The 24,043-nt window shown below is 35.3% G+C and overlaps 1 protein-coding gene across 1 annotated transcript in view; it reads right to left on the reverse strand.

The window, feature by feature from the left end:
* The window catches only part of CPNE8 (copine 8), a 210,098-nt gene that overhangs the window by 93,119 nt on the left and 92,936 nt on the right, over positions 1-24,043 (reverse strand). Inside the window, exons 7-8 of the mRNA XM_008704450.2 lie at positions 9,791-9,854; positions 3,268-3,371 (exon numbers count right to left, since the gene is read on the reverse strand). Coding sequence (XP_008702672.1) covers positions 3,268-3,371; positions 9,791-9,854 — 168 coding nt within the window. The remainder of the gene's footprint in view (positions 1-3,267; positions 3,372-9,790; positions 9,855-24,043) is intronic.

Here is a 24,043-nt window from a genome sequence, read left to right on the forward strand (position 1 = left end):
AACATAAAAGGATCAAGTATTCATTACAAGACTTATGTCATTAGTGCCATCCCCCTCGTTGGTAGTATCCTTGCCCAGTTAAACAAACTCCTGCCACTGAATTGACAGAGTTCATCAGAATATATTGTGGTCAAATGCTCTCAGAGTTGACTCGCCCAAAACAATTTAGGGGCAAAAGCCATGAAAAAGAAAGACTGAGGATAGACTGAGCAGACTCGAAAAGGGGTCATGGAGATATCTGAAACAGACGAAGAACAAAGGAGATAAGGGAGGAGTAGGCAGGAAACAAACAGAAAGAAATCAGAAAAGACAGTACACAAAAATGGTTATGAAAAATTCATGGGGACAAAATTACATATATAATCGACCCTTGAATAATGCAGGGGTTAGGGGCATGGACCTACCACACAGTCAAAAATCTGCACATAACTTTTGACTCTCCCCAAATTGAACCACTAATAGCCTACTGTGACCGGAAGCTTTACTGATAATATTAACGGTTGACTAACACTTCTTTTGTTTGTTATATGTATTATATACTATATTCTCTCAATAAGGTAAGCTAGAGAAAAGAAAATGTTATTTTAAAAAATCTTAGGAGAAAATACATTTACAGTACTGTATCAAAAAAAAAAATCCACATATAAGTGGACCTGTGCAGTTTAAACCCTTTTTGTGCGAGGGTCAACTGTACTGCTTTGTTTTAGAAACAGGCTTCTGCCTCTCTTCATAATACAATACATTCTTAAAGATCTACAAAGGAGCTTTCTCTTCTTCTCTTGAATCCTATTCTTATATATATCTAGCCTTTGGTGTGGTGGTAGATACAGCTAGCTAGTTAGCTAGATGATATCCAGATCCATGCATCCATGGGTAGTTACAGAGGGAGATAATAGAGCAACCAACTGACCATCTTCAAACGAACATGTTCAACAAACAATGTGTTGACTTTTTGGCCTTTTTGTTTATGGTTAAATCAAAATATCTATTATATTCCTAGTATCACCAGCCATAATAATTAAATACGTTGACACTTGCAACTTTTGCTCTTAAGAAAGTGTGGTTCCCCTTAGTGAGCTATTTATTTATTGCTGCAAAAATGTAACTGCATATATATTACAAATAGTATTATAAGAAAAATATTTTTATTAAACAGCCTTATTAAAATACTTTAAATGAAGCCTTATTGTACTTTAAATGAAGCCATTTGCCAAAAAAAAACCAAAATAGCTATTCCAAGGGAAAATTAATATTCATATGAATACAATTTAAGTTACTAAATAAATGTGACAGCAAGAAAATAAGAATTTATCATCATATATTGTTAAGGATTTTTATTAATGCTTCTAGTAAAAACTAAGTTTTACTCTATCTTATAAAGGGAGCCTCAAACACCTGAGGCAACAGGCAATTTTTGAAATAGCTTCATATTGAAATAAATATTAAAAATAAAGCCAAAATCTTTGCAGTTAAAAAGAGATTTTCACTTAAAAAGTGAGGAGTAAAAGCACTTTTTACTCATTTGAAACTCATCAAAACAAAACATAAATCTATATAAATGCACTAATACATATGCTTTAAAAGATATATTTGGAGTAGATGGCGATTTAGTATTCTGTGTGTAAACATAAGTGGAAAGTTTTCTGAAATGAGATCCACCAAATTTTAGCAACAGTTGTTTTTAAATGACTTGCGATTTTTTGATTAACTGTACTCTTAATATTTACATTTCATTTAATGAATACATTACTACCATTTTTACAAGCATAATAAATTTCCGTTAAGATAATCCTCATCAGTAGTATTAAATGTATGAGAGGCTGAAATTCTATAATTGTACAACAAATCTTTACACAGGACTAATAAGAACAAAAATAGAAAATTCAGAAAACAAGTAGTTCAGACAGGAAAAGACAACAACGTTGTGACTCAAAAATCCTGAACCATTCTTTAGTTTTTCTCCACCTTTGAAATGACTGGCAAATGACTAGTTTCTTCGTTGTCCAATATTTTCCACATGGGTAAAAGTAGTGTTCAATGCAAACACTACTCTGACATTTTTTACCACCAAGATAGGAAAGTATGAAAAATGCAGTAATATGACATCATAACATAATCACCAACACTTGCCCAGGAGCTGCAACAACAACGATCTCACAGTAAGTAAAGTATCATCTCATACTGCCCAGTGTGTTCACTTTAAATAGCAAACTTTCTATTTTTATGTAACATTTTATATACTTATTACATAACATTAACTGTATATTTTCATTTGTAAGTGTGGCAGTAGTGCCAGGTTTTTGTTTTTTGTTTTTTTTTTATTCTCTTCCCTTCATTTTTAATCTAAAATGAACTGCATACAGTTAAGGAAAACAAAAAAGGAAAACTTATACATTAAGATTAATAATAACAGCTAACATTTACATTTTACGTATTAAGCAAGCTTCTGTTTTTTTGTGCTGTGACTCATTTAATACTGTCAACAACACTGTGAAGTAGCTACGATTATTAGCCCATTTTATAGATGAGGAAACTGAGTCTCATATGGGTTAAAAAGCTTGCCTGTGGTCTCACAGCTATTAAGTAGCACAGTCATGTTTTAAACCTAGGCAAGAACCTGGGCCCACAATTTTACCACTAAACATGCCCACAGATACTGACAGCACAGTATGAATCACAGAAACAGTAAAATATATTTAATGGTAGAATCGTACATATTCAATTACACTTTATAACTCATGGGTATAATTTCAAACCACAGAGAAACCAGTCTAATCATGACTGCTAAAAACATTCAAATTATTAAAATATAATGAAAAATGTTACTGCATGTTAGAAAAATATTATTGGCAAAAAAAAAAAAAAAAAAACAAACCCTGAAGTATAAAAGCAACCCATAAGATCCTAATCCTTCTGTGAGAAAATGGTTTAAGACTTCAATTTTATAACCAGAAACATTAGTTTTAGCATCTTAGATTTCCACAAAAATATAATTCTTCCATCCTATTAAGACAATACTATAATTTTAGGGAAAGTACGGAGGAAATGTTTCTTTGAAGCTGAAAATCATTCATTTTCAATGTCATACAAAACATATAAAATGCTTATAAAATTACACATCATTAATGAGATGCAAAAATCAAATCAATTTTTAAAATAACAAAATATTTTACTGTTCAACAATTTACTGAGCTTCCCTGAGGAAAAAAATAATAGTTCAAGTACCATTTTTACTATAGAGTTAAAATGCATAAAAGATAAATCTACCTGCCATCTTCATTACTTCGATAAAATACAAGAAAAGGATCTGATTTTCCAAAAAAGTCCTTCTTGTCCAATTTGTTCGCACAAAATTGCATCAGAACAGCATCCTACAAACAAAATTAATGAAATATCTCAAAACCTGGGTTATAAATAACTAGAAACTGCAGATCACAAGCAAGACTTGACAAGAAAACAAATTTACCATTTTAATGCAAATGGCCAAGTGTGCAAGAATCCCAGGCAACATAAAATTACTTTTTAAAGGAGTGCGAGACTGGAAAATTGACTCTGGAAGTTTTTGTTCTAGTCACAGAACTATTACTTTTTTTAAAACCTCTAACATTTCTCCCTGGAAAAGTAAGATTAAGTAGATGACTATAGGTATTCAATATTATATAAAACAAGATCTTCATTCCTATCTTCAGTTATTCAAGTACACATTTTTATAACATAACGGTTTTTTAATTTCTCCAGGAATAATTACTAAGCATCTATTGCATATCTATCATGTATTAGATGTTAAGATACCTTTGCTCATTAGATAAGGTACAAGACAGATCCAGACTGACCACACAGTTTGCAATTCTGGGGGGAAAGGGGTTCCTTATTAATTATACACAAGTGCATCACAAAGTCTTAACAATAATTCCTACTATATTGGGCTTCAAGAAAAGTAAAGCACTTTCATGCTTATCTGTAGTGTAATTATGTGTTTGGATGTTACTTATTATGCCAAACCCATCATTTTTATTCATTACTACAGAGTTTGGCTTATAAGCAAACAAGTTGGAGTTATCATAAATTAAAGAAGTTAAGCATTATTCAATTACATAGGATGAGCACCTTTAAAAAGTAGGAAATATACAGTAATTTAACAATTAAAATCAGTATTTTGGATTTATTTGTTTTTTAAACTGAAAGAAGATGCTAACAATTTTGGAAAGAGATGGCGGTCAAAGTATTTCAGATTCAATCAAGAGGTTGCAGTTTTAAATGCTATTTGGTGAAACTGTCAAGAATGACTAAAAAGGCACTCTCTTATTCACCCCTTTTTATTTTGCAGAGTCCAGCAGCACTTAAACGCCCAACTAAAATTTTCATTATCTCTTTTTAGCATTTCTGGAACACTATGCAAGAGAACACTATCTTTCTTTTTCATTCATTCATTCATTCATTCATTCATTCATTCATTCATTCATATACTTATTTAGCAAACATTTCTGAAGCAATACTCAGGCTAGAATCTGGGAATAGAGAGATGAAGAAGACATCTCTGCCCTTGGAGAAGTTCACAGCTCTAGATTTCTGGTTTTCAAAGCACTGGTATAGTGTCATTTTAATTTTGTGTTCAGCACAGATGTAACTTCTGCCAGAGAACACTCACTACAGACTTCACTTTCTGAACAAGCATAGCGGCCAACATACATTTTAAAGAAAATTAAAAGAACAGAGGCAAGAAAAATGTGGACACCACTATCACCTCAAACTTTACAGCCATGATCACTTTTCAAATTTGAGGCTGAAAGACCAAAATTTCTATACTATTCTTTAAGGAAGCAGTGAGAATCACCCTACCAATCAAACTATAAAATCAGAGCAAAACTGAGAGAGAAGGATTAGTTTTGATTTCTTTGTTTTGGTTTGGTTTGAATGTCCTTTGACCTTCACATATATTAAAATGGCCTTGAGAAAGAATGGTTTCCTAAGAACACAGGACAAGAACCTTGTAACTGCTAAGGGGAAAAAAAAAAAAATCACTCCTGTAAGACATTTTCCCAAAGCACCTGGACCAAAACACAAACTACCAAAAAACATTCTGATATATTCAAAGTACATAATAGATTATTGAAATGTACATATTTCAAATTGATTGTGAATAAATCTTCACAGAAATTAAATGTTATTAAAACAAATTTTCATCACTGGTAAACATAATACCAAGTTGTAATTTTTCAAATTACTTTCCTTAATACTTGCAAAACAAGTAATTGATTAAAAATAAAAAATAAAGATTGCTTTCAATGTACTAAATTATATAAACCTAGGGGAAATATTTTTTGCAATTATCCAAGTTAGTAACTTAGCAGGGATTCCATCTGTATCAAGCACAAATGAAATCTAATTTCTGCAGGGGAAAGACAAGCATTTACTTACTTTTAGAAATACATAAGCATCATTAATGCCAAGTTGGGTTTTTTTAATCTCTTGTGCTTAATGCCACCTGAGAAAATTTTAAGAATTTTCTTCAATACTCCACACCAGTATAACAAACTTGCTATGATAGAAATCCACTGGAATGTTTCACAGGTGCTTCCAACTAATTCAAACCCAACTTGCTTCTCTTGCAATTTTCCCAGCTCAGTTAGTGATTCATCATCCACCCAACGTGCTCAAGGAAGCAGTCCTTGACTCCTTTCTTTTCTTGGCCCTATATCTAAACCAAGTCGTACCATTCCACCTCTAAGACCTTTCTCAAATCTTCACTCTGGCTACACTGGTGTCCCCTTAGTCTACACCAACCTCCTCTCTCCCGGGGGCATGCAGAGTAGCATGTATTTCTTTCTCCTCCTCCTCCTCTCGCAACCATTCAACCCATTTTCCATTCAGCAGACACCGTAATGTTCTCAAAACATAAAAGAAATAATATTTTTCATAATTTAAAGTGCTTCTAGGCTTCCTCTTGTATTTAGGATAAACACAGACTCGTTAACATGGTCTACAAAGCTCAGCACCAAATGGGCTCTGAACAGCCTTTTTCACCTTCATCCTGCAAAGTTTTGTCTCAATTATCCCGCGGTCCTAGCCCTTTGCCACCACACACCAGACACAATTCCTTCCCTCTTCACAACCTTATGCAAGCTGTGCATTCTACTGGAAGTCTTTCATTTAACTGGCAAACCATTCCTTAGGGTTAAGCTTAAATGTTACTTTCTCAAAGAGGTCTGCAGTGACCCCCTCCTTTCAGTATAAATTGGATTCTCCATTATACTCTCTTATATTTGATCACTTAGTATATATCATGACATATTTATCTGCACAGTCGTCTAATTAATGTCTGTCTTTCCCACAAACTATTTGTTCGTTAACGAAAGGCCAGGGATGTTTGTTGCTGTTTTTTCTCACCATTGTATTCTAAGCATCCATTTCAGGGACTAGCACTTTGTATGTTTTGTGAATATTATGGAATCAATCAATCAATTACTCAGAAAGAAAAATACTAGCTGTGGATAATCTCAAGCTACTTTTAAAATATTGAGTGAACAAACAATACCAATATAACTTCAAAATTAAATTAATTTTTATGCTGGCATTTGACTAGATATATTACAAAAGTTGCATTTGAAATAAACTAGGTTGAGATAACTAAAATTATCACACTAAAAATAAGTATTTGTATAAATTTATAATTTACACATTTCTCCAACGCCACACCTTTTTCATTCTGCAAAGTAATGATCTGGGGAACATACTAAGACTTCCAGCATTTTACAAATGCAGAAATTAAAGCTCCAAGACTATAACCTTAGTCAGCTGAATACTGAAAGAGACAAGACTGAAATTTAGGTGTCCTGATTCCAAAGCTTATGCTCAAGTTAATAACAATGTGTTTTAAAGGGAAAAACCCCATCAATTTGTATGATGTCAAATGTGAAGTAAAATTACTTCAATTCAAGATTCTAAGTGACAATGCCTGATATTTTCAAGATACCCTTAAATGTGCATTTAAAGGCACTGTCTCTTCCGAAGTAACTATGAACATTGCTTTGAATATATTTGTTTCTTCTACTATACTAGCATAGTAATATTATTTCAAGGTTTATACATCTTAATGACGCTGATTATCAATAAGGTTGTTGCTAAGAATCAGAACATAATATACATAAGTTAGATCAATATTTAAGCAACAGTTTTAAAATATTAGATCTATAATTGTTAAGTATTATAAATATGTTTACTTATTAAAAGATAATTCCAAATATTCTAAAAGCTTTAGCAGTATAAAGAGTGTAAAAATGCCTCTTAATTAGTAAGTAATAGATTCTACTTCATTTGCATGAAAACATTTCTGTTCTTTCCTGTTCTTCTAAGCAAAACAACAGAATTCAAAGTGGAAGACATTTAAGATGCAACCTGGCCATACTCAATCTATGCCCTTGGTATCTTGGTTCTATTTTGAAATAGAACTAAAAATAATGTGTACATTGGCATATTTACACAAAATCACCTAAATGTCAAGATTCTGATAAAATAACGTGTTAATGTCAATACAAAGAACAAAGAACATGTATCTTATTGGCCTTGAACTTCTTTTTCTCTTCCCTCCCTCAGTATATAAAGCACATATTATATACACATATATAAATTTAGAGACAAGAACTATAAAAGATGATTAGATGACATAATTCTAAGAAATCATTGTGCCATTTTAACAAAAAAAAGATGGTAGGTAATATTTATGTACTGTGTTGTACTTTTTGTAATGTATTCTTAGTATACATAAAATGCTTTCATATCCATTATATTTTCAGATTTAATGTTATGGTGGTTAATTATCAGAGCTGGGAGAATTTTTTTTTATATAATAATTTTTTATTATGTTATGTTAGTCGCCATACAGTATATCCTTACTTTTTGATGTAGTGTTCCATGATTCATTATTTGCGTATAACACCCAGTGCACCATGCAATACATGCCCTCCTTAATACCCATCACTGGCCTATCCCAGTCCCCCACCCCCTTCCCCTCTGAAGCCCTCAGTTTGTTTCCCAGAGTCCATAGTCTCTCATGGTTCATTCCCCCTTCTGTTTACCCCCCCTTCAGTCTTCCCTTCCTTCTCCTACCAATCTTTCTGCTATTTCTTATGTTCCATAAATGAGTGAAACCATATGATAATTGTCTAGCTGGGAGAATTTTTAAAAATATTCTAGTGACTAGTTCAGATGTCTGTTTTTTTTTCTCCCCCCTGCAAATATGGAAAGTAGAACAGAAGGGTCAAGTGATTTGATAAGACAAAGAACAAATTCATAGCAAATCCAGAACTCAACTCTGTTTAACGGCACTCTAACTATAAGTAGGTTCTGGGCATTTTACACAGGAGAAAACTGAGACTGTGGTGGCCAGACCTGCCCACAGGTGCATAAACAATGGAGGAAGAAGAAAAGGGCCCTAATTTAAATGTATTTTAACTACTTAAATTCTTTTTTTTTTTTTTAAGATTATTTATTTATTTATTTGACAGAGATAGCCAGCGAGAGAGGGAACACAAGCAGGGGGAGTGGGAGAGGAAGAAGCAGGCTCCCAGCAGAGTAGCCCGATGTGGGACTCGATCCCAGAACGGCGGGATCACGCCCTGAGCCGAAGGCAGATGCCTAACGACTGCGCTACCCAGGCATCCCCTTAACTACTTAAATTCTAATATTTTTGTTTCATCATCTCCACGACGCTGTTAGTATACTTTCCTTTTGTTATCTCACCGACCACCCCTCACCCCACCGAAATCCCAGTTTCCAAGTAGTATCACACGGATTTCTGCCCATATTGTCTCAGAAATATATTATATAGAGAAAGCCATAGGACTCATCTTTAAAGAAAAGACTCCAGAGATTAAAGTTACTTACTCAGATAATAAACACTAGTTCTCTATATGAAAACTATAGCCAATGTCAAAGCATTAAGTTTTTAGTATTCTTTGGGAACTTCTGTTCCCAAAATCATAAAGCAGAAGTTGAAAATACAGAGCCCTAGAGATTTAACCCAGGGAAAACTTCTTTTTTTTCCTCCTAGAAATAACAATCCCCAGGGATCCGCTGGGCTATATTAAATAGACAATATCGACTTCCGATTCCGAGAGCTATCATTACTTTTAGAGCGGAGTGTCATAGCCATCACCTCGTTCTTGACGACAGTAAAATCATTGAACATGAGTCAATGGCTACATCAGCAAATCACAACTAAAAATAGCTTTCTAAAAATATTGAGTATGCACTCGATGTCATCATAATCCTAGCTGGAGTGGTAGCTGGTCTTTTCCTCAAACATGAGCTTCCCAAGCTAACAAAAGATGGGAGCTTATATAAATCCTGAATTAACTCAATTAGAATTATGGAAAAAACAAGTATGCTAGGCAAAAGGACTAAAGTCAAGTGACTAGAAATATTCCTAGAAAATCACACAAAAACCTTCAAAATTTTTGCAAGAACTTAACTGATGGGTACAACAGATAATTCCTAGTATTAATGCCCCCTCCTAAATAATACTGACATTAGGTTTTATTTTAATAATTTTTATTCCTTAAAAAGGCTGTTAAAATAATTGGTATCCTTTTTGGACTATAAATGTAGTCTCTCTAACTATCTAAAATGATGATCTAAAATGATCTTTTATAGATTAGGGAATTATATAAGGTAGTCTTAATTATTTTTTTTGCCAGAATTACTCAAAAATTAATCATTTAAGTATAGTTTCAGAAATATCTTTTCAAAGAAGTATTGGTATTACTTTTAAACCAAAGAAATATTTACTTACCCTACAACAGTTTAATTCCTCTGCTGTAAGTATGATCGTACCACATTTCCTTCCTGGAATTCCTCTAGAACAAAAAATATATTTATATACATTAATAATTTATATGAATATTTATAATGTAAGCTAATTTTATATATTTCATTTTTATGGAACCAAATAAAGAGCATACTACCAACTGGTGGGCTCTTTCCTAAAAAAATATATTCCTAGTTTCAACCTTGAGTTTATCCTATGGATCCACATTTCCTAATGAAGTTAAACTTTGATCACTTTCAACATGTCAGACCTCTGCCCAAGAACTGTCAAGAGCTTCATATTGTCTACCATATGTAATATATAAAATATTATAAAATATCTATAATATAACATATATAATATTACCATATATAATATATATATAATATTTTATAATATCTACAATACAATAAAATTTTCTCCCATGGGCTCTAAGATTTCTATTACATGATTAGAACCTATTCCTGGGGCGCCTGGGTGGCTCAGTCATTAGGCGTTTCCCTTTGGCTCTGGTCGTGATCCCAGGGTCCTGGGATTGAGACCCGCATCAGGCTCCCTGCTCAGCGGGAAGCCTGCTTCTCCCACTCCCACTCCCCCTGCTTGTGTTCCCTCTCTCACTGTCTCTATCTCTGTCGAATAAATAAGTAAAATCTTTTTTTTTTTTTTTTAAAAAGAACCTATTCTTAATCTTAGTTTTCAATAGTTCTTTCTCCTTTCATCAACATGGATACTTGTTTGGGCTTATTTCTTCTTTGTGGCCATTCCCACGCCCTGATATACCTCAGCACACTAACTGTTCCCTATTTCACCTCAAACCCTCCATATCCCCAGATAAAGTTCCATTTGTTCCAGGAAACTTCATCCTCATACAAAGTTCAACCTTCTCTGCATTCCTATGGCACCTAAGGTCAGTACTACAAGTTTAGCATTTAATTACCCCTAAGTTGTTACAATCACATATTTTTCCCTTTCTTTTTTCAAGTTAACTATAACCGCTGTAAAATTCATGACATAGACATAAATGTCTACACATGGCAGGTGCTCCAAATATAATGAAAATATGTAACACATAAGCAAAAAAAAAAAAAAAATTAAAGTAAAACTCCCACACACTTTTCTTTTTACATGTGTCTGGTATATTTATGCTCATATAGCTTCCAACTGACACCAAGAGCGAAGTCCACCAGGAAAATGCAAGGTTTCTTGCACATGGTTCACTGCCTTACATGAGGGAATACGGAGACAAGCCCAGGAGCATCCTCTAAAGAATAATCCTAATGCTCTCACGGTATACTTCATGCTTCTTTTGTCCCATTACAAGTCATAGTTCACAGACTCTTCTGTTCAAACTGGGAACCACAAGTTGTGGAATTAGAGCCCAACAAATTTGTTTGTCCTCAAGAACAGAACTCATCTCTGACAATCTATGCCAACATGTATGCATCAGATACATAATCCCCTGTTCTCCATGGGTAAAGGAACTGGGCTCTTTAATTCTTGACTGGGAAGACAGTAAAAGAATGAAACATTAAAATATCTGAGCTACAGATATATCAATGTAAAATTATTGTAAAACTCCTCTTTCCTTTCTTTCTTTCTGTTCTAATATCTTTTTCTGAAGAGCACCACTGGGTCTTGAGCTAACAATGTCATCTCAAAACTTATGCAAGAAGCTGCCTATCACAAAATTTTGTTTTCTCTTTATCTTTGCTCCTCATTAGGGTAACTGTACATGTCAGGATCTTCCATTTTCTCCAGGTCTTTATGACTAAAAGATCAAGTAATTTATCCTTACACGTTTTCCCTTGGAATATTATACACATCAGTTTTAACATCCTTGCAGCAATCTTAATTGGTTATTTTTCTAATCTAGATGTACCTTTTTTCTTCTTTCTATTTGTGAATCTCAAGATTTACATTTTCAATGTTATGACAAACTATACACCCTGACTGAACATGTATCTGAAAGTACTTTAAAATGCTGAATAAAATTTACCAAAAAAGTCTTTATAAAATACGCTCTGATTACTGGGCAAGAGATGTAAGGACCAGTCTGAAGGTGAAGATAGAAAACCAGAAAGACAAACAGGGCTGACCCTGCAGAATTTGATCTTGGGCTTGTTTTTGATGGCTCCTCAGGACATAAAAACAAGAGACAAAAAAAAGGGGGGGGGGAGGGAGAGACTCCCAAGGTGGAGAATTCAATAAGTGACTAATACACAACATAAAGCTTGGATCACAATGACTCTGTTGCCTGATTGTAGCATGAAATAGATACAAACATTCACTTTGGAGGCACCTACAAAGCAAATCCTTGCCTTAAAACTTGCTGATGAATAAAAGAGCAAAGAAAGTCTTTAATCATTCAGACCTCAACCAGTTTTGCTGCCTTGATTTTTACTACCTGGGTAGTTATAAATAACTTCAAAGCAAGAATTCAGTTTAATTGCAGTGATCACAGGTATCTGGGAAATGTCAAACCTTTCTGAAGAGCTTGCCTTCAAACTACATCTCAAAAGATTCTTACTTTAAAGCTTTAAAAATACATATGTGTTCATTTCAAAGTATCACAAAACACTGAAGGAAAAGTGTACCATGTATTAGAGTCTCCAGAAACAGCAGACTACAGGATCAAACACAGACTTAGAATACTAGAAATATGATGCACAACATACAAAATGTAAGCATGTATAACATACCTAAAATTTAAAGAGAAGAATCGAAACATGAGTAACTAGCAAAGGATTACAAAAATAATCAAAAATATTTGGAGAACAAATCTGGAAATTCTGGAAATAATTATAATAATAAAACTCAGTGAACGGATTTAACCACAGATTAGACACAGCAGAAGAATTAGTGAGCTGACAGATAACTGTAAAGAAATGATCCCCAATGCAGCATAGAGAGGCAGACATGGAAACTATCATAAAGAGGTTTACAGACGTGGAGAACAAAGGTAAGAGTTTTAGTACACATCTAATTAGAAGTCCAGCAAAAGGAAGAAAGATTAAATAGAGGAGATAGAATATTTGAAGAGAGAATGGCTAGGAAACCTCTAGAACTGATGAAAAAAATCAATTTCCAGAATTAAAATGTCCAATGAATCCCAAGCAGCATAAAAAAAAGTAAATGTATACCCATACACAGGAGACGGACACAGCAAAACACGTGAAGGGCATATGTTCAAAAGAGCCAGACAGAAAAGGCACGTGGCCTACAGGAATGTGAGTATCAAACTGGGGCTGACTACTCAAGCAATATTAAAATTGAACGACAGGTGAAAATATCCTCAGTGGTTTAAAGAAAGTACCTGCCACCCTAGGAATATAAAACTGTACATCTTTTTAAAGAGCAATCATGAGCCACAAATACTGTTAAACAAGGAAGAACTGAGTGAATGTATAGACAACCACCCTTGCTTGAGGCATTTCTAAAGGACTTGAAACTGGAGGAGAAGGATCACAAATGGGAAGTCTGCAATAAAAGAAGAAACAATAAAGGAAGTGGTAAAAGATAAAGAAATCTTAATAAATACTGACTATAAAAAAAGAATGCAAATGTTAAAAAACTAAATAACAAGTACAAAAGATAGAATTCATCAGGAGAGTGAGAATTTAAGTTAAATCTTCTGATGTTCTTTGTTCAGGAAGAAAGTAAAAGACACTTTTAAGTAAATAGAATTTGATAAATTAAGTAAATATTTGTAAAAACTTCCACAACAGTACAATTTTTAAGGGACTTTATAACCTGAAGTTTAGAAAAGGAGAATTGTGGAATAGTGTTTTAAAAATACAACCAATTCAAAAGAAACTAAAGGAAAAAGGGGTGAAGCAGATAAAAAGCACTACAGAGGCAATGGAAATAAATCTAGAGGGATAGTTACTAAAGCACATCATAATGAAATAAATGTTCCAGATTAAAATCATATTGTCACTTTGTATAAAAAAATAAAATTCATCCATGAGCTATTTACAATAAACATCAAAAATTAAGGATTTAGAAAGTTCAAAAGAAAAGAATGCAAAGTTATACTAAGGGGAAAAAAATGAAACCCAATGAAAACCAGTGGACTTACATTAATAGCAAACATATAGATTTTAAATTTAAAAAGACTGCTAAAAATAGTTCTTATTAATTAACAAAAGTTTCATTAGGAAGATAGACTAATTTCAAACTCTATGCATCTAACATTACAGCTCCAAAACATACAAAAAACTCACCACACTACAACAGGATATGTGTACATTATGTTGACCATTTTAACCTGGCAAACACTACCCTGGCCAGTTATTACAGTTAACATCACCAGCAGTAAGTCATGTTGAGATCATGTACTGCTGATATAATGTAATAAGGGTGTCTCACCTTTGTGGCCTTTCCCTCCAAACCTACAACTCCAATCTAATCATGAGAAAACCATTAGAAAACAATCCCAAATTGAGGGGCATTCTACAAAATATCGGCTAATACTTCCCAAAACTGTCAAAGTCATCTCAAACATGAAAGACTAAGAAATTGTCATGAAATAAAAGATCCCCAGGATGACTAAATGCAATGTGGTATCCTGAATTGAACTGTGTCACAGAAAAGGAACATTAGTGGAAAAAACAAGACTAAAATTCAAATAAAGTCTGGAGACAGTTAACTGTAATGTATCAATGTCGGTTTACCAGTTGTGACAAGTGTACATTGATAACGTAAGATGTTAATGAAAAGACAGGCTAGGAACTGTTCTAGGTTAAAAGACACTAAAATCAGGACAACTCAATTCAATGTATGATTTTCAACTAAATTTTAGACTGGGGGAAAACAGCTACAATGGATATTATTGGGACAATTGTTGAAATTTTAATATGGAGTATGGATTAGATAACATCACCATATCACTGTGAAGTTTCCATCAACTCCTTATTAAGAAATACACACTCAAGAATTTAGAGGAAGGGGACACAATGTCTCCAACAATGTCTCCAACTTACTCTCAGAACTAGAACGTGGAAGACAGGGAAGAGAGGGAAGAAGGTGGGGGAGAAAATGATAAAAAGCACTTGGGACAAAGTTAACACCTGTTGAAAGTGAAAATTCTGGGTAAAAGGCATCCAGGAGTTTCTGGTACTATTCTAGTCAATTTTCTGTATAACTGAAATTATATCAAAAAAGAAGGTTACTCAAAAAAGCCAATTTTGAAAACAGTTTCACATTCTCATATTCTTCTATTATATTTTGCAACCCATAAATAAGAAGAGAACTCATCACCAAGAAGCTGAAGCTACATCTCAAGAGGATTATTAAAGTTGAATAATCCTTTCCAAAACTGACACATGAAGAATAAATGGGCTTTTGAGAAACTAGGTGGTTTAATTTTGTCTGATTTGATTTTGTGTTTTGTTGATTGTTGCAATCAAGGTTTTTGTGTTTTTTTCCCTTAACTGTAACATTTTTCCGTATCTCTTACTACTTCTCCATTACCTCTAGCACTGCCTAAATTCGTATCTTTACCCTTTTGCTTGGATTACTGTTGTTGTTTCTAACTGTCCTCAGGCTGGTACTCCTTTAATTTATCCCCTCCATGGATGCCAGATTGATTTGATCATGAATTCTAATCATGAAGCCTTCCATCTTCCAGTGGCTCTACATAGATCTTCCAATAATTTCAAACTGATTAATTAAGACATAATATGCTTCATAAAATAGTCACTTTAAAATTTCTAATTTCACCTTTCCTGCCATTTTTCAACAGAGCCATGCTTTTTGTTCCTTGAATCCATAACAGATGTCTCATTTCTCCCTGACTTCACCTGGAATACTCACCCTACCAACCACTCAAGACCACTTTTTTATCTCAGTGATTTCTACTCATTCCCCAAATCTTGCTTTAATTTATAGAACATTTACTAAAATTGACCACAGACCATGTCATAGAATATTTACTAAGGTATATCACATTTATTGACCAAAAATTTTTGAGTTAAAAATTAATGACAAGGACACCTGGGTGGCTCAGTTGGTTAAGCATTCGTCTAGGCTCGGGTCATGATCCCGGGATTGATTCCCTCATTGAGCTCCCTGCAGGGAGCCTGTTTCTCCCTCTCCGTCTGCCCCTCCCCCCCATTCATGCTCTCTCTCTCTCTCTCTCTCTGTCAAATAAATAAATAAAATCTTCAAAAAAAAAAGAGAAGAAAAAGAAATTAATGACAAAAGATAATTTTTAAAGATTTTATCTACTTATTTGAGAGAGCGAGCATGTGAGCAGGGGGGAGGGGTAGAGAGAGAGGGAGAAGCAAACTCCTGTTGAGTCGGGAGCCTGATGCAGAGCTCAATCTCAGGACCCTGAGATCATGACCCGAGCCAAAGGCAGATGCTTAACTGACTGAGCCACCCAGATGCCCCTGACAAAAGGTAATTTTTAAGGCATTTCTGAAAACTCATTATTAAAGGAAGGAATAGCAGAGAAGAAAGAATACTTAGAATTGCACAATAATAAAAATAACACTTGTGGGATTCTACTAGTTTAATATTTTGTATGCAAAAAGAATAAAAACAAAATAGCATTAAACAAAACTCCAGTGGTGTGTTAAGAAAAGATACAACAGCAACACACTAATAGTAGGAAACTTTAACAACCCACTTTCGATAATGGATAGAACAACTAGACGTTGATCAATAAAGAAACAGAGGACTTGGACAACATTACAGACCAACGGGACCTCATGGACCTAAAGAGCACACTCCATCCAATAACAACAGAACATACTTCTTCTCGAGTGCACATGGAACATTCTCCAGGGGAGACTACATATTAGGTCACAAAAGAAGTCTTAACAAATTCAAGCAGCTTGAAATTATACAAAGTATATTTTCCAATGACAATGGAATGAAATTCAAAATCAATAGTGGAAAAGGAAAATTGGAAAATACATAAATACGTAGAAATTAAACAACATATCCTTAAACAACCAAGGGGTCAAGGAAAAAGTCACAAGGGAAATTAGAAAATACCTTGTAACAATGAAAATGAAAAAGCAACAAACTAAAACATATGGTATGCAATGAAGGCAGTGCCAAGAGGGAAATTTGTAACTGTAAATGCACCACCTAACTTTATACCTCAAAGAACTAGAAAAGCAAGAACAAACTAAACTCAAAGCTACCAGAAGTAAGGAAATATAAAGATTAGATCAGAGATAAAGAAAATGAAGAATAGAAAAACATACACAAAAAGAGTTACTTTTTTGAAAAGTTCAGTAACTCCCATCAGCTGCGTCTCTCTCATTTCCTGTTCTGATTTTTGCTTCTGTTTTTATGTTTTTATTTTTATTTTTGCTTTTTTTTTTACTTCTGTTTTTAAAGGCTCATGTGATTACATTGACCCTACTAAGATAATTCATGATAATTTTCCTATCTTAAGGTCAGCTGATGTAGTTTACCTACATCTGCAAAGTTCCTCTTGCCATATAAGTAACATGACCACAGGTGTGACACTAGACAGCAAAGGTCATGGGGCCAAAATTCTCCCTTCCATACTGTACCTACCTTATGACCCCAGAATTCCTATTCCTACGCATATTGTAAGAAGACCTACAATAACTTTTAAATGCAATAATTTTATATTTTATATACAATGAGGAGACATAAATAATTTTTATTGTAGCACTACTTATATAGAAAAAAATACTAGAAGCTATAAAAAGCCCACTGACTTAATATTAGGTAAATCTGTAACTCATAAAATTGATACAGTAATGAAATAAATGATTAAAGTACAGCATCACACATCCACACATTACAAAGATGGTTATCACAGACAACTTTGAGCAAAAAATCAAGTCAAAGGAAAGTATACACAGTATAATTTCAGTTATATAAGTTGAAAACATGAAAAATGAAATATCACATTTAATGACGTTATGAAGGAGCTGCTATCAGGCTTAATATTTTTTCTGAAAATTAATCTGCTTATGCTGAGCTGAAAGTAATAAGTCATATCACTAAAGAGGTATGTCTTCAGTAATTTAAAATGCTTCCTGCCTTGAGATATCTCCATCAGCCTTTCTCAATGTTTAGAATTTTTAGGATCTCTTATTCATCTTTAGACTATTTACCTGCTGAACACTTCATTTGTCAAAGCCCAACTCTGCTACTTCTTTGAGTCCCATGACTGGAGTTGATTCCTCCTCTCTCTCTATCTTGTAGATACTCCTGCTGTGATACAATGAGACCGAGACATAGGCACTGCATTTGAAGAGTTCCACAAAGCTGAGTTTGCATCCCAGGTACATCAGTTAATGACTGTGACCTTGAGCAAGTTGTTTATTGAAACCCAGTCTCCTTGTCTGATAGGAGATAAGGAGATATCAAGGATATCTTTCAAGATAATAATGCAGTTTTAATATATGTGTCTAAACATAGCACAGAGCAAGTATTCAATACATTATAGTTATTATTCGTGCTTACATGTATTATTCACAAAAGCAGGGAGTTCCAGAAGCAGAGGGATTATGCATTGCCATCTCTCCATGTCTTTATACCTAAAGACATGTGATATTGATGTTCTCTAAGCATTTGTTGAATTGCATTGCATTTGATTTAAGAGAGTTATTTCAGAAGCCCCCAGCTAAATAATATAACTCAATGTGGACTTGTTAGAAGACTAACAAATTAAACCAGTAGCATGCCCTTTGTTCAAACTTAGTACTGATTTGGTGATTATACTAGCTCTTCGATGAGTGGGCCGGAAGATAACAGGATGCAGCACATTCACTGATTGAGGGCAGGGAGAGGGACGGGGGTGGTAAGAAAAAACAGTCCAGGATACAAAATATTAGGCAGCTAAAGGGGCAGAATGGAAACTCCGAGTGTTTTACCTGTGAAGGCAACAGAATTAAGAGATAATCCTCAATACAAACATGCCAACTTCACATATGGACTAGTCTTTTTTTTTTTTTTTTTTTTTAGGATTTTATTTATTTGACAGATAGAGACAGAGAGAGAGTGAGCGCAAGGAGGGGGAGCAGCAGACAGAGGGAGAAGCAGGCTCCCAGCTGTGCAAGGAGCCTGATGTGGGACTTGGTCAAAGGACCCTGGGATCATGACCTGAGCTGAAGGCAGACGATTAATGGACTGAGCCACCCAGGCGTCCCCTATAGACTAGTCTTAACTGTGGTAATAAATATCCATATTTGAAGAGGTTGGAGAAAGGACACAGGCTCTAATAAGAGCTAGTTCTTAACTGGATAAAGTATAACCAACACCTTTTTCCATGTTAAGCCAATCTATTTCAACTGGAGCAAGAACAACTCAAAACAAATGGCATTAACTCTTCTGAAATTTAAAAAAGTAATGTAATACTCAAAGTTACCCAGTGACACAATGAGGTATTTATGTGATATTACACTAAAATTTGGCAACACTTAAATTATTCATATATGAGAGTTTGGTTTATACTTGAATTGTGAGGGAGAAATGACTTAGATCTTAGGAGGAAAGAATTATACAAATAATTGACTGCCACTTGCCCCTGTAGTGAAACACAAAAAATATGATGCAGAAATAAACATGTAAAAATTCATTTGTTATTCATCAACATTAATGGTTTTAATATAGAAAATCAACCTAACATGAAACTATGTTTTTTCTTTATTAATAGATAAATAATTCTTTAACCTCCAATTGAATTATTCATATGATCATACTTTTTTTTTTTTAAGATTTTATTTATTATTTAACACAGATAGAGACAGCCAGCGAGAGAGGGAACACAAGCAGGGGGAGTGGGAGAGGAAGAAGCAGGCTCACAGCGGAGGAGCCTGATGCGGGGCTCGATCCCATAATGCTGGGATCACGCCCTGAACCGAAGGCAGACACTTAACCGCTGTGCCACCCAGGTGCCCCCATACTTATTAATCCTATGGTACTAATATATGAAAATGATAGATTGGCATCTTGACTGTGAAATACTAATGAAAATTAAATTTTGCATTTCATATTATTTATAGGTCCAAAGAGCAAAATAACTATAGATAGATCATTTATTTAGATTTGCAAAATAGAATTGCAAACAGAATTGCATTACAAAGAGAATATCATTGAATTGGTTACTTATGCAACAAATATCTGTAGAGTTATCTACTTATATGCAAGGCATGGCTACTAACACTCTCTAGGGTTCTATGATATTATCATTGTAAAAAGATGTATTGAGTACTTGCCCTTTTACAGGCATTGTGCTAGGTAGCCAAGACACAGATACAGTTGAAGTAGATAGAGGACCTAGGCCAGAGGGGCTCAGTAGGAAGAAAAACACAGTAAAGACGCCATAACTGATAGAGATACTGATGCAGTAACAATAAAGGGTGGTGAGTATTATAACCAAGTAAGCAGGTGCTACACTAACAATGGGTAGCAATCCTAGTCTGGCAGAGACGAGGGAGATTTCACGGGGAAGGTGACAGAACCGTGGCTAACAAGGTGGGTGCAGACTGGCAAGTGGGGCAAAGTGCACAAATGCCTTCCAGACACAGGGATCAGACACAGTGATGTAAGAATATGGTCTACTGAAGGGAAGTCAAGAAGCTCGGAGCATAATGTGTGTGGGGGAATATTCAAGTACACAGCTGGGTCTCAAGTGTCACTGCAGAGTTGAGTTTTCTCCCCCAAAGGTTATGGGGAAGAACTGAGGAAGGGGCTGGGTTTTATTTATTTTTTTATTTTTCAAGATTTTATTTCTTTGCCAGAGAGAGCACAAGCAGGGGGAACAGCAGGCAGAGGGAGAAGCAGGCTCCCTGTTGAGCAAGGAGCCCGAGGCGGGACTTGATCCCAGGGCTCTGGGATCACAACCTGAGCCAAAGGCAGAGGCTCAATCAGCTGAGCCACCCAGGCGTCCCAGAGGCTGAGTTTTAGATCTGACTCCAGAAAGGTCCGCAGGAGCTACTGCATGCAGATGGGACTGATGCACACGGGAATTACAGAAATCAAGGTCAGTCGGGAAGACTTGTACAATGAAGTAGGAAGGGTTGCTGCAAAAGAGAAGTGGAAGTGGAGATGGACAGCTGGGTTGCTGAGAAAGGAAGGAGAGAGGGAGAAAAAAAGGACTCCCAGCGATCTTGCTAGAAAACTGCCTAGTGGTGCTATCACAGAGAGAGGACACAGAAGGAGGAGTTTTAATGGATTAAATGATAAACTCGCTTTGGGGGCATATTAAATGTGAGGCTTCCTGGAGACATCTATGTTCAGTAGGCAGTTGTACATACGCATTTAGAGCCAACAAAAGAAATATGATTGATATAAGATGTGGGCATCAATGGTATACAGGTGACAGCTGAAATCACGGACATCTAAGACATCACCCAGAGTAACATACCCTGTAGGGTGTCGGCCTTAAACTTTGTGGAGTCACAGACACATGTGAGACTCTAATAAAAACCAGAGACATTTTCAGGAGAAAAATGCCACCCAGCATTGTGTGCACAATTTCAGGTCGTTCTTGGGCCTGGGAAGCAGGGTGAGAGGACTCTCCAGGGTGCCGCAAGGGGAAACTAGGAGAGATGGTGTCATGAAAGCAAAGGGAGAGGAGTTTCAAGGAAGAAGTGGTCAATAGCACCAAATGCCACAAAGAGGCCGGGTAAGATAAAAATTGCAAACACCTGTGGTTAAGGCACACAGGAGGTACCTGGGCCCCCAAGCAAGCCATTTAAGTAGAATCATGAAGAGCAGGTTGAAGAGGCAGTGGTAGTTGAGAAGCCGCACAAGAGAGTCTCTGAAGATTATCTGCCATGATGGGAAGAATGGGGGCAGAGCCGCAGCACAAGGGAGAGGCACAGCTGTGTGTCCGGGGATGGCAGGAAGGATGCTGAAGTTCTGAGCGGGCTCTCTAAGGAAGTCTGCGTGGAGTGCAATCCAGGGCTTCGATGGAGGCAGTTGCTCAGGTAGAGAAAAGAAACATGCTCCACTAAACCAAGAGGGGAGGAGGCGAACTGAACCTGCCCTCCTCTTCAGTGAACTAAAAACTGAAAAATGATGAAAGGATCAGACCTGACTTTTAAAAAGCAGTTCAGCTCCTGGCTTCCTTCCTCTCCAGACTCTGGGCAAAGTCCTGGACTTATCTAAGCCTCCTCTGTTCATCTGCAAAATATAACTAATAATCTCTATTTTGCTAGGATGAAGAAAGAATAAATGCTATGATATATGTAAAGCTCTTGGTGCAGGCAGGCTGACAGAATATTAAATAACAAACACAGCAACTAACATGACTTGTGGCATTATTTTCGCTGAGAGGAAAAAGGTAAAGCTGTACAAGTGAAAGGCTGGGGGGGAGGAGGAGAAAGGTTACGTGACAGAGGACTTGAAGGAAGTTATTTATATAGCCTCTGGAAAAGCTGCTAAGGAGAAAGGGAAAAGGTACCCACAGGAGTCACAGAGCATTGAAGGTTGAAGCCAGGATGGAGATCAGGAGTCAGCGGTGTCACCAAACCATTTGGTTCTGTACTGTGACACCGAGGTGCTCAGACCACAGGGGTGTAGGTGCAGAGAAAGTAGATAGCTGGGGCTGATGACGTAAGAGACCAAATGTTTCTTGTTAAACAAAGAAAAATCAAAGCCACATAAATAGCTCGATAAATGAAAATTTGAACACGAATGTTCAAGTAGAAAGCAGTATACTTTGAGTTTATTAGTTTTCTTTTGAAATCTAATTACATGAGGAAATTATGTCATTTCCAAAGGCAAAAACAAAAGATCCATGCAGGTAGTTTTTCAAAACTAATGATTCATTTAATTTAAATCTCATGCATTTATCTTTCCATGCAATAGGTTTTGTCTCTAAAATATTAACAAGATGTCATTTCTAAGATTTTACTATATCAGTTGTCACAAAAGAAAACATACGATTTTCACTGTTAAAATATGTCAAACACCAGAAAACTGCAACAGAAACTTTTAACATCTTAAACACTGTGCTCAAGAAATTCATCTGCTACCCTGTCATTTGTTAACATTATAATTAAATTAAATGTGATCGCGTTTTATGGTCAGACTGTAAATGTTGCCATTAAAAGAAAAGCAAGACAGTTATTATCATGGGAGAGAATCATAATAAGTAAACAATCGATGGTTTGATATACAGTTTTTCAGTAATAAAAACAAAGTAAACTGTTCATAATCTCTGGAGACTAAGATTTTTCTTTGAAACTAATTATTGACAAGAGTAATGAGATCCTAGCGCTTAAATACCCCATACGTCAAAAAATTTTTAAGCCATTACTTTCCTTGGGCTGTGATAAGCTAGACCTATCCACTTACCTACAGAAATGTTAGGTTGCTAATGCTACTGAAAGCACACTGTGCACCTGTAGTGTAGTAAACTACATACGTAGCAAACATTATTATAATCTAAAAACTCTGTTCCAAGGCCTGAAGTGCAAAGTTATAGTGTACCGGAGAGACATTTAGTGTACCTAACAAAAAAGGAAAAAAATTATAAATATGACTATTATTCTGGAAAATTCAGTTCGGTAAACATTTACTGAATCTTACTATTTACAAGGCACAACAACAGGTCTCTACAACACAGAGGATATAATGGTTTCTTTTTAAGTCTTTTCACAATTGTTAAAAGAAGAAAGGATGGAAGAAAAGCATTCAGAATCCTGATTGAATTTTAGGAGGCTGTTCAGGTGCTCTGCTCCAGCATGCTGTGGAACCCACGGATGTCGTGGGGAACAGAAGAATTAATAAGAACAGAGCAGGAACATCTACTGTGTATTCCTTTGATTATTTTTTTAAGTGGACCTGCTTAAGAAAGGACAACAGGGAACTTCAAACAAACAAAAATAGTATGAAAGGAAGAGGGCAAGAAATTTAATAAAATGTTGGGGGAAGCTAACAATTCAGTTAGCTAGAAGTGCTATGTTTATACTAAAGAAACGGAATACATTCACAAAAATAACTAAAAATACATGTTGGAATCTAGATGTATTTGAAAATGTCAGTTTACTAAACGGTCCTCCATGTTTAGAGTCTTTCATCAGAGTTAACTCAAATTGGGCAAGAGTTGAGATTCAATCAATCTATCCCCATGATTACTGAGAGGGTCTAATCAATACTGGTATCAAAGCAGGCAGTGAGTTGCAAAGATTACTGAGGTTTTTCACTTACTGGAATTTATTTTCAGAGCATCCTGTATTGCAAGAATCTGCACTGCAAGAATCTGCCTGTATCTAAAATGGCACCATGGGCCAA

The sequence above is a fragment of the Ursus maritimus genome, unplaced genomic scaffold (genome assembly GCF_017311325.1).
Source record: "Ursus maritimus isolate PB19 unplaced genomic scaffold, ASM1731132v1 scaffold_26, whole genome shotgun sequence".
NCBI classification, from domain to species: domain Eukaryota; kingdom Metazoa; phylum Chordata; class Mammalia; order Carnivora; family Ursidae; genus Ursus; species Ursus maritimus.